Source organism: Podarcis pityusensis, assembly GCF_964106645.2.
Source record: "Podarcis pityusensis genome assembly, chromosome: 14".
NCBI lineage: Eukaryota > Metazoa > Chordata > Lepidosauria > Squamata > Lacertidae > Podarcis > Podarcis pityusensis.
In genome coordinates, this window is record NC_138039.1 from 5,161,508 (window position 1) to 5,177,844 (window position 16,337).

The 16,337-nt window shown below is 52.3% G+C and overlaps 1 protein-coding gene across 2 annotated transcripts in view; it reads left to right on the forward strand.

The window, feature by feature from the left end:
* The first annotated feature begins 1,698 nt into the window (after nt 1-1,698).
* The window catches only part of MICALL2 (MICAL like 2), a 57,922-nt gene continuing 43,283 nt past the window's right edge, over nt 1,699-16,337 (forward strand). The window contains exon 1 of one of the 2 annotated variants that reach the window (XM_080981019.1): nt 1,699-1,971. In XM_080981019.1, the coding sequence (XP_080837145.1) occupies nt 1,829-1,971 (143 nt within the window). In that variant the 5' untranslated portion in view covers nt 1,699-1,828. The remainder of the gene's footprint in view (nt 1,972-16,337) is intronic. The other variant, XM_080981020.1, reaches the window with a different exon arrangement.

Sequence of the window (16,337 nt, forward strand, 5' to 3'; positions counted from 1 at the left end):
TGTGTCAGCCTTGGTTGAAAAGCATTGCTAAAGATACTATTTGTAGTTGTTGGCAACCGTCTGTTTCAGGAGATGTCTGCGGGAATCCCCTGGAGACAAGAGCAGTCAAGTTCTGCATCCACAGCAGTGACCAGAGGAGAAATGACCCCCGGGAGGAGCAGAGAGAAGATTCGCCCTGGTGCATCTGCAGCAGCACAACTGGACACTTTCATGTGTCCCAGCTGCAACAAAACATGTCTCTCCCCTATCGGTCTCTACAGCCACGGCGGGCGCTGTAACTCTCCAACAGTTTGACTTTACCCAGGAAGGAGCACTTCTCCATTGTCTCCAGAGGTGCCAAAAACAGGGGATAGGAGGCCCTCTTATGGATTAGTAACTGCTTAAGAAGTGGGTGGCACTGTGGGTTAAACCACAGAGCCTAGGGCTTGCCGATCAGAAGGTCGGCGGTTCGAATCCCCACGACGGGGTGAGCTCCCGTTGCTCGGTCCCTGCTCCTGCCAACCTAGCAGTTTGAAAGCATGTCAAAGTGCAAGTAGATAAATAGGTACCGCTCTGGCGGGAAGGTAAACGGCGTTTCCGTGTGCTGCTCTGGTTCGCCAGAAGTGGCTTAGTCATGCTGGCCACATGATCCAGAAGCTGTACGCTGGCTCCCTCGGCCAGTAAAGCGAGATGAGCGCCGCAACCCCAGAGTCGGCCATGACTGGACCTGATGGTCAGGGGTCCCTTTACCTTTACCTAAGAAGCAGGAAGCCAAAAGTAGGAATAAATGGACAGCTCCCCCCAGCCGAGCCCTGTGTTTAAAAAATAATAATCATAAATGATCTAGATCGTTTTCCTGTTGGACAATAGGATTGGGCTGGACGTCCTACAGGACTCTAGGAGCTTACTTTTGAGAAAGTGCAATCAGGATCCGACCGCTCGACCCACCATTGGGAATCCTTTGCAAGGACCCGATCCTCTCAACTGCGCCAAGCGCGCCTTACTCCAGAGTAAGCATGCATAGGATCAGGCCAGGACACCCCACTGGACCACTCCCGAGCGCACCGGAGAGTAATCACGCAGAAGATCGCCGCTGGAGGCCCGACAGCAGCGAGGAAGGGCAGAGCCGGGAGGCGGAGTTCGGCTCGTCTCGTCCCGCTCCCCGCCCTCCTGCGCTCCAGGCTCGGCCATTGGCTCCCCGGCTCCCCCCGCCGCCGAAGTTTTCCTTTCCCTCCCCGCCTCCTCTTTCCCACAGATCCGGAGGCTGGAGTTTCTCCGGCTTTCCCGGCGGAGCCTCCCCGACGCGATCGCTCCTTACGGGGCTCCCTCCGCTCGGCCGCCCGCCCGCTCCTTCGGGCGCCTCTGGGGTACTTTTTGGAGAGGTCGTGCGTCTTGGCGCACGTCGGAAGCGCCGCGGGCGCTTTCCGTTCCACCGATCGGGAGCGGGGCTGGATTTGCGCCGGCGCTGCTCTTCCCGGGCGCCGGATTTGGGGAGGGTCTCTCGCACAGAGTGCCCGCCCCGCGCCCCACAACAATTTGGCACATTTTGGAGCGCGCGACGTGGCTGGCCACCAGACGTTGCCCCGCTGCTAGACACGTGTGCCTGGGATTTCAGACAGTTTTGCCTGCAGCTTTCCTCGCCTCGCCTCCTGCTATGGAAAAAGGAGGGCGCGGGGCGACTTGGGGGGCTGGATAGGGGCGGGGAGAGCTTTAGACGGCGGCGCGCTTCGGAAGACCGCCGGCGTCTCCAACCCTGCGCTGAGCAGCCCAGAAGCCAAGGCGAGGGGCTCTGAAACGCTCTCTCCTCCTTCTCCATCGCCTCCTCGTATTTTCATCGCCCCCCTCCAAGATGGCAGCTATCCAAGCCCTCCAGCAGTGGTGCAAGCAACAGTGCCAAGGATACCGGGATGTCAGCATCACCAACATGACCACTTCTTTCCGGGACGGTTTGGCCTTCTGTGCTATCCTTCATCGCCACAGGCCGGATCTCATGTGAGTTCTACAAAGAGAGAGAGCGCTGGGGAAGGGGTTGCCTTAGGGGTCTCACCCCCTTGCAATTAAGGACTTGGTGTGTGTGTGCAAAGAACCCTTGCAAAGCACTGGGGGGGGGGGGTGAGGGCAGGATGGCAAGTTTCTGGCAGGTAGAGCTTTCAGAGGGGGGTCTTCTGGAATAGCTAAGTGGCACCTCCACGGACAGATGCAGTCTACCAGAGACTTAAGTCAGCATGGTGCAGTGGTTAGAGTGTTGGACAAAGGCCTGGGAGTGACCAGGGTTCCCTTGGCCATAAATCATAGAATCAGAGAGTTGGAAGGGACCCTGAGGGACATCTAGTCTAACCCCCTGCAATGCAGGAATACTCAGTTGTCCTATACAGGGATCAAACCTGCAACCTTGGCATTATCAACACCACACTCTAACCGACTGAGCTATATTTTGGAACAGGCACTTACTCTCAACCTGGTCTGCTTAACGGGGTTGTTGTGAGGATTAAATGAGGAGGCAGGGAGAACCATGCAAAGGGGGGATATTTAAAGCAAATAATAATAATAATAATAATAATAATAATATAGGTGGTGTTGGTGGAGGCAACTTCTTCATGTCTCCAAAAGGCAGGATCAGCTGGGGTTTGTGGTCCAAAGTTGTTCCTACGCAAGATGAAATGTCAAAGTGCTCTGATCAGAAAATATGATGCGGGAATATCTCTCTTTAAGTAGTAGTAATTGCTGATGCTGGGGACCACAACTCCCATCACCCCCTGGCCATTTGCCATGCTGGCTGGGGCTGATGGGAGTTGGAGCCCAACAACTTATGGAGGGCAGCAGTTTGCAGGAGGCTGCTTTGGGCAATAGAGTTTCACATTCATTAACCTGTAAACATCCAGGTCGATCCAATAAGCTTCCTTATCAATCTGCCTTTGCTCTGAAATCATGTTCCAATGTCCACCTCTGTTTGTGCCTTCCCTTTTCAAGCGAAGTGGGTGGCGCTTAGTGAGAGAAGCTTTCTTCCTCTGTTATGGGATGCCGTCCCCTGAGGCTCACCTGGCAGCATCACAGCTTTCTTTTAGGCGCCAAGTAAAAAAACCCCACACCTTTTTGTTTGCTCAGCCTTTTGAAATGTTCTTTTGCACTTTTAAAGTGTACTTGCCCGCTCCTTCCCCCTCAGTTTCGTCTTGTGTGCTTAAAAACAGACAAACAAACAAACCAACCTGTATCCTGCCCTGGAGTCAATCCGGATGAAAGGAGGTTTTAAAAACATGCTCATTAATTTTGTCCTGACAATCCGTACAACAACCCTGCAAGGTAGGGGTGGTATCAGTGCTGGCTGAAGCCCGCAGGGTGGCTTGCCAATTCAGGACAGAGGTGAGATCTGAACAAGTTTTTTCACCTAAAAGCAAAAGTGATAATACAGAGTTGTCATGGCTAGTCACTGCTGATAGCTTTTACCTTCATGGATTTCTGCAATCTTCTTTAAAAGCCATCCAAGTTAGTGGCCATTATCACATTTTGCAGTAGGGAACCTCACAATTTAACTATGCGCTATGTGGATAAATTATTTTTGTCTGTCCTGAACCTTCCAATGTTCAGTTTCTCTGGATATCCTCTAATATTCTGAGAGAGGGAGCAAAACTTTTATCTATCCACTTTCTTCATGCCATGCCTAATTTTTATAAACTTGTATCTTATCCCCTCTAACTTGCCTTTTCCCTACACAAAAAACTCCCAAATGCTGGTGCCTTTCCTTGTAAGGTTGTTGATCCATCCCCTCCATTATCTGCATTGCCCTTTCTTGAACTTTCTCCAACTCTTCCATCTCCTTTTTGGGGTGAGGTGACCAGAACCCTACACGGAATTCCAAATGCAGTTGCACCTGAGATTTACATCACGGTGTCATGATACCAGCATTTTTCTTTTCAGCTCTTTTCCCTAATGATCCCTAGTGTGGAATATCAATAATTTTGGTTGCCCTTTTCTGGACCTCTTGAGTATCCTGGATGTCTCAGTTGGTAGAGCATGAGGCCTTTAATCTCCGGGTCATGGGTTCAAGCCACACGCTGGGCAAAATATTCTTGCATTTCAGGGGGTAGGACTAGATGACCCTCATGTCCCCTTCTAGCTGATGGTCCAATCAGCTGATCGGCAGTCACAGCAAGCCCTGGTGAGATCAGCTGCAATAGGGAGTGCCTGAGTGGGGGCTGCACAGCACAGCTTGCCCCTCCCATTTCAGCAAGTTCACCCCCCCCCCCGTTTTGCCCTAGATTCACACTAGGGCTGCATGCATTCCCCCAAAGCTAAGAAGTTCACCGTTTGTCTCCCGAAGCTTCAAAATTAATTCAAATTGGCAGTTGCCGCCCACAAAAAACAGGATGGAATTCCAAATAATAAATAACAAAATTCAGCCCCTTCTCTTCCAAGTAAATCCATTGCAGGAGCAAAAGGATTAAGAAGCAAAGGAAAGGAACTGCCTTCTCTTGGGAGTTAAGAAAACTAAGAAGTTTTCCACAGGCCTCTCGGGGGTCCACTATATCACCCTCCACTCCCACAGATGAGGGCCAGACAAAGGAATTGCTCACAACCAAACTTCGCCCACCGGATGACGCCATCCCTGTTGAAACCCCAAACGCACATGATGAATGAACTCAGAGGTTATGCATGACTGTCTGAGCCACTGTGGCATAATGTGCCCATGTCCCACTTCCTTCCATATGACTGACTCTGATGAAGGAACTGGTGGGAAATGAGAAAGGAGACAGCTGAGCAGTTGAGCTGTATCGCTGCTTCTCCCCAGCCCTCTCCTCTGCCTTCAGCACCAACAGGTCAAAGAATCGTAGAAATGTTGAGTTGGAAGTGTAATAAACAAAAATCTGCCCTTATTCCCTTATGGGGAACGCAAGAGCCCTTATAGAGTCCTTTGTAGGTTCTCCATCAGTCGGAGAAAAGAACAGAGGCCAACCAGAGAATATTGAGAAGCAAAGCAGCTCGTAAGCCTGATCTTTATTGATCTGTTGCAACAGGGTGCTCCCCTCACACGCAGGAGGACAGAGGAGGAACCCAGAACAAAGGTGTGCCCGCCCTTATATAGACAATTTAAATTGCCTTCCCTGGAGCTCAAGACCACCCCTCCATACATCATACATGCATCACAGAAGGGGTGTAACCCAAGACCCCCTCCCACAAACATCATACCTACATCACAGAAAAGGCGGTCTACAACAGAAATTTGAATGGTGTTGTTTTTCCTATCTGCCAGGTTATCTGATAATGTCTTATCTGATTGCCTTTCCTGGTAGTCTGGCCATTCCTTTGAGATGGTGATTTGCCAATTCCTGAGACAATGGGAAGGTTCTCTGATCCCCTCTCTCCTTGCAGAGAAAGCATTTGGTCAGTTTGGGAGTCAAAATGGTTTCAGGACTGTCTTCCTGTGCTGATCTATGTACGTGCTTGGTTGGTACATTTATGAACATTTATTATATATATAAGACCTTAAAATTTTTATTTCAGAAGGGACCCCCAAATGTCATCTAGTCTAACCCCCTGCAATGCAGGAATCTCAGCTAAAGGACAGATGGCCACCCAACCTCTGCTTAAAAACCTCCGAGGGAGGAGAGTTCATAACCTCCCGAGGGAGGTTCTGCAGTCAGACATCTCTCACTGTTAAATCCGCAGATGGATTCAATAAGTTTTGCTCCGTTCTTAAGAGCCCATCTGATTCTGGACCTTTGCAATGGAGCCTTCCTGGAAAAAAGCCAGGATTCTTGTCCCATATCCTTTCTCTTGATTGCATCTGTGTTTAAACAGCGTTTGTTTCTCAGCAAACAGACACTAAACTTACCCCTTGGAATGTGGAGACTAAAGCAAATAGTTTAGATGGAAAGCCTGCCTGCCTGTTATTGTTTTGACTTGCTTTGCTAACAGGTCTGACACATGTTTGGCTGTTTATACATAGTCCACATCCTTCTCAGGAAAAGCAGGCGGGGGAGGGGGGGTAGAGGAGAGAAGTGAAACAGAATCTGCTCGCCCAATGGCTAGCCTCTGCCTCCGTATTTTTACAATTTGTTAATCACTTTCTAAACCACTGTCCCAAGGTGATTTGCACATAAGATAATTAAAAACTGTTAAAAAAACCCCCAAGATTAAAATTCCAGTGAAGCATAGTGGGAAAGACCCCCTTTATCTATCTGGGGAAACCTGTTGGATCAAAAATGTCTTCAGCTGTTTCTGGAAAGTGCCTGTTGAATCTTGACAGGAATACTCTAGCCAAGTAAGATTGTCTTCCATGAGCGCAGTCTTAACAGTGAGTCTGTAATTGACTGTGGAGGCCAGTTCTGGATCCACATGTCCTTCCACAGTGGGGACATAGGTTTCCGGACGGGAGTTGATCACAGTGAGGGTTTGCCAAGCGTGCCTTCCTCTTAGCACATTTCTCCATTGCGTCCTGAGTTCCAGCATCTTCAAAGCCCATGACACCTTTGGTAAAGGCCGTTCTCCAATTGGAGCGCTCGCAGGCCAGTGTTTCCCAGTTGTCGGTGTTTATACTACATTTTTTTAGATTTGCATTGAGAGAGTCTTTAACCCTCTTTTGTTGACCACCAGCATTACTGTCAGAGCTGCTTCCAGATCCTAGCTCACAGAGGATCACGCTAGCCAGCGATCATTAAATAAAAGTCTTTATTGAGTTACAGTTTCCATTCTCAAGCTGCTGCGTGCAACTCTACGTCTCATGGTTAGATCGGCGAAGCTCCATCTGAGTCTCCGCCCCTTGTACACCAACTTAATATCCTAGCCTTGCTCCACCTTTTCCGCCTGACTGTTCTTCTCTGGGTCCCTCTGCCCCCCGGGGTCTCTTCCTTCCTGGATTCCTCTGACGCTGACGCTGACCCCCCTGACTCTTCTCCCTCCTTTCGGCGGGCTTTAGGACCTGGCTCCCTTTCCGGGCTGCCTACTGCGCCACCTTCCTGTGCATTTGAACTTGGTGCGCGCGCCCAACCTTCCACCTTCCGTCTGACCGTTTCTTCGCTCCCCGATGGAGGTGTGGCCACTCCTGACTCGTGCCCTCCCCCCTGTTGTGAGCTGCCAGCGCTTGATCCCTGGCGCCCTTCCTTTTCCCTGCTCTCTGGCGGTGACGCTGGTCCCGATTTCCAACTGCTCCCCTCTGAGTCCCCTCTGGCTCTATCTTCCTGGGGTGTCCCCCTAGGCTCCCCCCTTGCCCTGGCCACTGGTGCTCCTTTCTGTGAATCTTCTGATTCACTGGAAAGACTCGGAGATCTCGGGTCGTCGTCATCACTCATCTTTTCTTCTGCCTCCTCCCCCTCGCTCTCTGTTTCCTCCCTTGCCCTTGCCTCTGCTCCTGAACCCCTGACATCCATCCCCCCCTCGAAGCCCCCTCTTCCCCCCTCCCCTCCTTCCGGTGCGGGATCTGGGTGCTGCTGTGTCAGGGGAACGAATGTCGGATACAGTTCGCTTCCCGTGGCGGGCCGCCATCCGAAGTCTTCCGGTTCTTCCTCCCTGCTCTCGTTGACGACGGTCACCTCCGCTTCCATCTCTGTGCCGCCGTGCTCGAAACCCGGGTCGTCCCCGAAAACGTCCATGTCCGTCTCTCCCTCGTTGCCTTCTGGAGACGTTGCTCGTCCTGGACCCTCCAGCCACCTTCTGCGGAACTGCTCCTCTGGTCGATCATCCCACCAATACGAGGGTTCTGAAGCAGATCCCGAGGGTGACCCCTCTGGGGAACGGGCGTCTCGTGTCGGTTCCTCGTCCGAGTCGAACCCCCGGAACGTGCTGGCTGAAAGCGTGGGCGTGAAAAGCCAGTCGTCGAAAAAGTCTGCTGGCATTGGCCTATGTGGGAAGAGGGCATGAAACTCTTCTTTGAGCAGAGGTTCGTCTAAAGCGTAGCCCGGCACCCAGCTGTTGGCACTGGCCGGGGTGCCCTCCTTGGCGAGAAGGTATTCTACCCCCTCTTCCCCCCATCTGGAGTCCAAAATCTCCGTGACTTCGTTGATGCGCTCCTCCTGTGCCACTCCCCCTTGCCCGGTTCTCTCTCGGAGCGGACCCGGTGCCGTTCCTGGTTCCTGAAACCTGTGAGGTGCCTTGTAGGGAGTGAGCACCGATCTGTGGAACACCGGATGCATTCTGGAACCCTCCGGAAGAGCCAGCCTGAAAGCCACCGGGTTGACCTGTTCTTCGACTTGGTAGGGCCCCAGTTGTTTATGCCCTAGTTTCTTCTTCGCCAACGACCTGGCCGGCACTGCGTGGGCTGCTAACCAGACCCAGTCTCCCACATGGATCTCTTCGCCAACCCTTCTGTGTTTGTCCGCTTGTACCTTGTATGCGTGTTTAGCCAGCTCCAGGTGCCGCCGCAGCTGATCGTGGACCTCCTGCAACTCCGACGCGAACGCATCTGCTGTCTGCGGCTCCCCCTCCCCCATTCTTTCCAGTCCCGGGAAGGTTCTAGGGTGCCTCCCGTTGTTGGCGAAGAACGGCGTGACCCCCGTGGACACGTGCTTCGTGTTGTTGTAGGCGAACTCGGCGAGAGGCAGGTAATCCACCCACGTCGCCGGCTGTTGATTCGCATAACATCTCAGGTACTGCTGCATGATGGCATTGACCCGCTCCGCTTGCCCGTTGGTCTGCGGGTGTCTAGCCGACGCCAGGTTGATCTTGACGTTCAGGAAGCCCATCAGCCTCTGCCAGAAGTTTGAGATGAACTGTCGCCCTCGGTCGGACAGAATAGACCGCGGCAGACCGTGAACCTTGAACACGTGGTCTATGAACAGTTTGGCGGTTTGTTCCGCCGTGGCCACCTTCGCACACGGAATGAAATGTGCCATCTTGGAGAACAAGTCCACCACCACCAGCACAGCCGTCTTGCCCCTCGAGCTGGGCAGATCCGTGACAAAGTCCAGGGCCACTCTCTCCCATGGCTCGAACGGAGTTTGCAGCGGTTCCAGCAGTCCGGCCGGCGGTCTGTGCACTGGTTTGGACCTCTGGCAGGTGTCACACCTCGCCACGTAGTCCGCGACTTCCCCTCTCATTCCGGGCCACCAGAAGTCTCTGGCTACTAATTCCACCGTCTTCTCCTTGCCAAAGTGTCCGGCAGTGGGCGCGTCGTGCAGCTGCTGCAGTACCTTGGCGCGAAGTTCGTCTCCCGGCACGTAGATGGCCCCTTTACGGATGAGCAAACCATCTCGCAGCTGGAACTCGTCGGTCGCTGCCGTGCCCCTGTGCACCTCTGCCATCTTTGCTTGCGCGAAGGAGTCATCCTGCAACGCTCGTCGCACCGCATCCAGGTCAACTGTTGCCGCCGCGCACGCCCACACTGTTGGTGCGAAGATGTGCATGGCGGCCGCTGGCGTTGCCTCCTCCAGATACTGTGGCTTACGGGAGAGAGCATCCGCCATGATGTTGGTGTCCCCCGGGACATACTCTATTCGGAAGTCGAAATTCGCAAAGAACTCAGCCCAACGTATCTGCCTCTGGTTCAGGAACTGTGCCGTGCGCCAGTGCTCTAGATTCTTGTGGTCCGTGCAGACCTGCACCGTGTGCTTGGCGCCGATCAGGAAGTGCCTCCACGCTTTGAACGCTGCATGAATGGCCAGCAACTCCCTGTCCCAGATGGTGTAGTTCTGTTCGGACTTGCTGAGCTTCCTTGAGTAAAACGCTCCCGGCCTCCAAACCCCCTGCGGGTCTTTCTGCAGCAGGACTGCTCCCACGGCTCTGTCCGAAGCGTCTGTCTCCACCCTCATCGGCCTGCTGGGGTTGACATGAAGCAGCTGCTCTTCCGACGCGAAGAGACGCTTGAGTGCCTGAAAGGACTGCTCCGCCTGCTCTGTCCAGATGAACTTCTTTTTCTTGGAGCTGAGCGTGTCCGTGATGGCCGCTGTCTGCATCGCAAAGCCTTTGATAAACTTGCGATAGAAGTTCGCGAAGCCGACAAACCGTTGGACCTCCTTCCGGTTGCGTGGGCTTTTCCAATCCAACACTGCTCGGACCTTGGCGCTGTCCATGGCGAGCCCTTTATCAGACCACTTGTAGCCCAGGAAATCCACCTCGGTCACGTCGAATTGGCACTTCTCCAGCTTGGCGTAAAGCCTATGTTGCTGTAGCCTGCTCAGCACTTCCTTGACGTGTCTGTCATGCTCCTGCTGCGATTCCGAAAAGATCAGGATGTCATCCAAGAAACAGACGCACGTCTTGTAGAGGAGCCCCGCCAACACGTGATGCATGAAAGCTTGAAAAACGTGGGAGCCATTTTGCAATCCAAAAGGCATAACTCTATATTCGTAGGTGCCCAGGGGCGTGAACATGGCTGTCTTCCACTCATCTCCCTCCCGCATGCGAATGAGGTTGTATGCCCCTCGCAGGTCCAACTTGGTGAACACTCTGCCCTTCCGTACCTTTGCGAGGAGGTCGTCGATTCGGGGCATGGGGAAGTCCGATGGCTTGGTCACACTGTTCAAGATGCGAAAGTCCACTACAAGTCTTTTTTGGGGCGTGTCCCGCTTCTTAACAAAGAATACCGGACTGCCCCCCGCTGCCTTGGACTCTCGGATGAAACCGCGCTCCAAATTATGATCTATGAACTCTTTGAGTTCCTGCAGTTCGTCCTCAGACATGGAATACAGCTTCCCTTTGGGCAGCGCCGCCCCCGGCAGCAGGTCAATTTTGCAGTCATATGGTCTGTGTGGGGGTAGCCTGTCTGCCTCTTTCTCGCAGAAAACCTCCAAAAATTCTGCGTACTTGTGGGGAACCGCTTGCAGCGTGCCTAGCTGCAGCTGTGACTCCTCTTCCCCTCCTTCCTGCCTGGGCACGATGCAGTGTTCAGCGCAAAAGGAAGAGCCGAAGGTCAGCTGCCTCTGGTACCAAGCCAGCGTCGGGCTGTGCTTGTCCAGCCAACTCATGCCCAATACAATGGGCGTGTCCGATAGTTGAGTGACATTGAAGCTGATGATTTCCCTGTGATTCCCAAGTCGCATCACCATTGGTGGCGTCTGCTTCACCACTTGCCCCCCTAGCAGCTCCCTGCCATCCACCGTGACAACCTGCAGGGGCAGCGTGGCAGGCAGCAACTGTATAGCGTGCCGGTCGACAAAGTCCTGCCCTATAAAGTCCGCATTGCTTCCGGAGTCAATGGTGATTGGCACGTCCATGGTGATTCCATTGGGCAGCTGGAGCGACGCGGTGAGCTTCACTACCGGTTTGGGCGGGAGGGGGTCCATGGGCTGTAAAATCTCTGGGGACTGCTTCACTGACACGTCTGGCTGGGCCCCAGTGCCTCTTCTTCCAACCAGACTCCTTCGTTTCCCTGCTGTGGTTGTCCTTGCTGCGTTGCTGCAGTTACCATTGCTGAGGCTGCAGTGTGCTTGTGGAGCCTCTGGGGACACTCTTTCGCCATATGCTGTGGATCATCGCAGATGTAACACTTCCTGTTCCCTCTAGGAGGCTTCGCTTTCACTGCTGCCGGTGCTAGGGCTCTGGCTGCTGACTGAGCCCTTGCACCTCCAACCTCCATAGGTTCCGCTCCTCCTCCTGGCGGAGGCGTGGATTGCGCACGCGCTGCTTCTCTGGGAAGGAAGGAGGAGCCCCTAGCTGGTTCGCGCCCTCCACGCCCTTCGTCCCTGCTCCACGGACGTCCTTCCAGCCGCACCCCCACCGCCAGCGCCCTCTGAACGATCTCCTGCGTGGTCCGGGGTCTCTCCCCCCTCGCAATTTCATCTTTAACCGAGCCGTGCAATCCCTCCCAAAACAGGTCTCTTACAGGAGCCGAATCTCTGTCCCATTCCAGGGCACTGACCAAAGCGAAAAAGCGGGCATGGTACTGCCTTACGCTGGCCCTCCCTTGCTTCAGTCCATGTATCTCCTGCCGAGCAAGATCCACGTCAATGCTTGATAAAAAGCACCCATCCATCGCTTTAATAAAGGCATCCGCATTTTGGAGCGCCGGATCCTTATCTCTCCACAAATTGCGCAGCCATGCTTTAGCATCTCCATGCAAATGGGACATGATGAATCCCACCTTCTCTTGCTCATCTCTAAAGTCTTTGTTCAGCAGTTGCAGTGCACACATTACATCTGCTCTAAAGTTGGGGTACTGTTGCAAATTCCCATCGAAGTGAGAGACCAGACCGCCTGTTCGTCTCCCCAACCCAATCCCCTCCGGTTTGGGTGTCAGTTGCCCTTGCTTCGTAAGCACTTCCAACCTGACCTGGAGATCCCTGTAGGCGGCAGCTGCGTCCTCCTCTCTCTTCCTGGATGCAAGAGCCTCGGCATTCAGTCGTGTCACTGCTTCTCTGAGTTCCACTATCTGCTGTTCGGCCGTCATGTTGTCTGCCGTTCGTGAGCTCGCTAGTAGGCACCCGCTTTCTCTCCTCTGCGCGAGGACGTAGATGCCCACAATCTAGGGATGGAGCTTACTGTCAGAGCTGCTTCCAGATCCTAGCTCACAGAGGATCACGCTAGCCAGCGATCATTAAATAAAAGTCTTTATTGAGTTACAGTTTCCATTCTCAAGCTGCTGCGTGCAACTCTACGTCTCATGGTTAGATCGGCGAAGCTCCATCTGAGTCTCCGCCCCTTGTACACCAACTTAATATCCTAGCCTTGCTCCACCTTTTCCGCCTGACTGTTCTTCTCTGGGTCCCTCTGCCCCCCGGGGTCTCTTCCTTCCTGGATTCCTCTGACGCTGACGCTGACCCCCCTGACTCTTCTCCCTCCTTTCGGCGGGCTTTAGGACCTGGCTCCCTTTCCGGGCTGCCTACTGCGCCACCTTCCTGTGCATTTGAACTTGGTGCGCGCGCCCAACCTTCCACCTTCCGTCTGACCGTTTCTTCGCTCCCCGATGGAGGTGTGGCCACTCCTGACTCGTGCCCTCCCCCCTGTTGTGAGCTGCCAGCGCTTGATCCCTGGCGCCCTTCCTTTTCCCTGCTCTCTGGCGGTGACGCTGGTCCCGATTTCCAACTGCTCCCCTCTGAGTCCCCTCTGGCTCTATCTTCCTGGGGTGTCCCCCTAGGCTCCCCCCTTGCCCTGGCCACTGGTGCTCCTTTCTGTGAATCTTCTGATTCACTGGAAAGACTCGGAGATCTCGGGTCGTCGTCATCACTCATCTTTTCTTCTGCCTCCTCCCCCTCGCTCTCTGTTTCCTCCCTTGCCCTTGCCTCTGCTCCTGAACCCCTGACAATTACGCTTTCCATTTTTAAGTTCGGAATAGAGTAGTTGCTTTGGAAGACGATCATCAGGCATCCACACAACATGACCAGTCCAACGAAGTTGATGTTGAAGCATCATCGCTTCGACACTGGAGATCTTTGCTTCTTCCAGTACACTGGCATTAGTTTGCCTGTCTTCCCCAGTGATGTGTAAACTTTTTCGGAGACACCATTGATGGAATCTTTTGAGGAGTTGGAGATGGCGTATATAAGTGGTCCCTGTTTCACAAGCATGGGACCTGAGCGCCCCGTGTGGCTTCTCGCCTGTTCAATACAACCAGCAGAAGCTGAGTCAGTTCTGCCCACTGGCCTGATTTGCATAATGGATATAGAGGGCAAGACTTTTCTTGTGGGGAGGAGACGTTTGGGTGAAGTTGAGCAGGATTTTGATGCACACATATCTCTGGTGTTAATAGGGAGTGGGCTTTTGTGGGGCGGCTTCTGTGACCCTCTCTATGCTGTTTCTTAAGTTGTGGTAAAAAGATCATTTGCCAGCTTGCTGCTCCCCCAAAAAGCATCTTTTGTGCTGTTACCTCCCAAAAGCCCCAACAAGCACGGGAGGGGGGGGTTTGTGGTCCAGAGCACCAGGAGGGCACCAGGCTGATGAAGGCACCAGGTTGCTTTGTACACAAGCATTTTGGTTTCCCTGTGAATGTCCCAGTCCTCATACACTCTGCACTTCATTCGGGAGAAAGTTGTACTTGCAGAGAAGAAGAAGAAGAAGAGTTTGGATTTGATATCCCGCCTTTCACTCCCTTTAAGGAGTCTCAAAGCGGCTGACATTCTCCTTTCCCTTCCTCCCCCACAACAAACACTCTGCGAGGTGAGTGGGGCTGAGAGACTTCAGAGAAGTGTGACTGGCCCAAGGTCACCCAGTAGCTGCATGTGGAGGAGTGGAGACACGAACCCGGTTCCCCAGATTACGAGTCCACCACTCTTAACCACTACACCACACTGGCTCTCAGGTGATGCTCAGGTGATGCTGAATTTCGGCATGAATGTCGGCCCTTGTAGACGGATAACTCCCCAGGCAGGAGAAGTGATCAACACTTTCCAACGTTACACCATTGCGTTGGATTTGTGACACTGTGGAGGGGTTGTTTTGTGCTTGTCGGTGCAGCACTTTGGTTTTTTGGATGTTGAGCAATAGGCCAAGATTTCCATAAGCTTCTGCGAAGATATTTAGGATGGTTTGGAGGTCATTCTCTGAGTGTGCACACACTACGTTGTCATCAGCATACTAAAGCTCTGTGACGGAGGTTATGGTAACCTTATTCTTTGCTTTCAGCCTATTCAGCTTAAAGAGCTTTCCATCTGTTCAATATATTATTTCTACTCCGGTGGGGAGTTTCCATTTGACAAAGGGTAGGATCATGGCGATGAAAATAATAAATAGAGTTGGGGTGATAACACAGCCCTTTTTAACACCTGATGCCACTGTGAATGGTTCACTGAGAGCCATTGTTATCTGTGATTGCTGCTGTCATATTATCATGGATGAGCTGAAGCCATTGCCTCCAATGTTTGACATGCACACACCGCAAATCTACCTTAAGAGCTGAGTGCTGGGAGCAATTCACATACTTTTTCCTGATAATCTTTACAGCGACCCTGCGAAGTAGACCAGTATGATTATTCCCGTGTAGCGAGGGAGCTACAATTCCCAGATTTCCTTGGGAAGAGGGATTGGTTGTTGAACCACTCTGGGAACTGCTGCTTCTTCTTTCTTCTTTGGCTATCACTCGTAGCCAATTAAGATTGTCTGCAGCTGTGTGAGGGCAAGAGAGGGGGTCTCCCAGCGACTCTCAGCACCCTATAAAACCGCAGCTCCCAGGATTCTTTGAGGAGCTGAACTGGAAGCTGACCTGAAGCCGATTTGTGAGCGGAGGAAGGAAAAATCTCTTGTGCTGAGGATCCAGAAGTAAAAGTGAGTCTTCACTGAAACCGTAGAGAAGGCAAAGTACTTTCCTGCCTCTGTCCTGAATCAGCGGCACCCGAGCCAGGAGAGGCGGCTGAGCTCCTCTTTATCTCCATATCTTCATAACCTTCGTTGGGGGTTTTTAATAAGAGGTTGGATGGCCATCTGTCCTATAAGATCGAGTTGAGATTCCTGCATTGCCGGGGGTTGGACTAGATGACCTTTGGGTTCCCTCCCCAGTTCTATGATTCTATGAAACCACAGCTGTTTAAAGTGGCATCACGGCCCTTTATTTATACTGCCAAGTGGCCTTTGTCTCTTCATTATTTACCCTCCTTTTCCCCTTCTCATGCATCTCTTCCTGCTTCCTGCCAGCCCCTCCCACCTCCCTCAGGCATTTCCTTGAACTTCTCTCCCTCCTGTTCTCTTCCTGGCCAGGGAATCAACTTTCCTTTCAAACTGTGGCAGCGGGAATCCTTTTTTCACTGCCCCGGTGGTGTTGTTCTGAGAGTACGGGATTCCCCTCCCTTCTCCCTGCTTTCCCTTCATTTCCACTCCAGTTTCATTACTAATTGCCTCTGTCAATCTAGCCAGTTCAATATACTCTAACAGTTTGTCTTGCCATTCCTTTTTTGTTGGCACAAATTTTTTCCCCCAGTTTTTAGCAATTAGGATCCTTGCCGCTCCTGTGGCATAGAGGAATATTTTCTGATCTTCTCTTGCTATACCTGTGTCTGTTATCCCTGGTAGAAAAGCTTCTGTATTTTTCATAAAGTTATACTTAAACATTTTTTTAAGCTTGTCATATACAGTGGTTCCTCGGGTTAAGTACTTAATTCGTTCTGGAGGTCCGTACTTAACCTGAAACTGTTCTTAACCTGAAGCACCACTTTAGCTAATGGGGCCTCCCGCTGCTGCCGCACTGCCGGAGCACGAATTCTGTTCTCATCCTGAAGCAAAGTTCTTAACCTGAAGCACTATTTCTGGGTTAGCGGAGTCTGTAACCTGAAGCATATGTAACCTGAAGCGTATGTAACCCGAGGTACCACTGTACTATATTCCAGAAGCTTTTGATTTTTTTCACAGGTCCACCAAACATGTATAAGTGTCCCCTCTGTTTTACCACACCTCCAGCACAGATTTGTTTTTGTCTTATACATGTTAGCTATTTTGGTAGGTGTTAAGGACCAGCTATATAACATCTTGAATAGATTTCCACTCCAGTTTCATTACTGCACCAG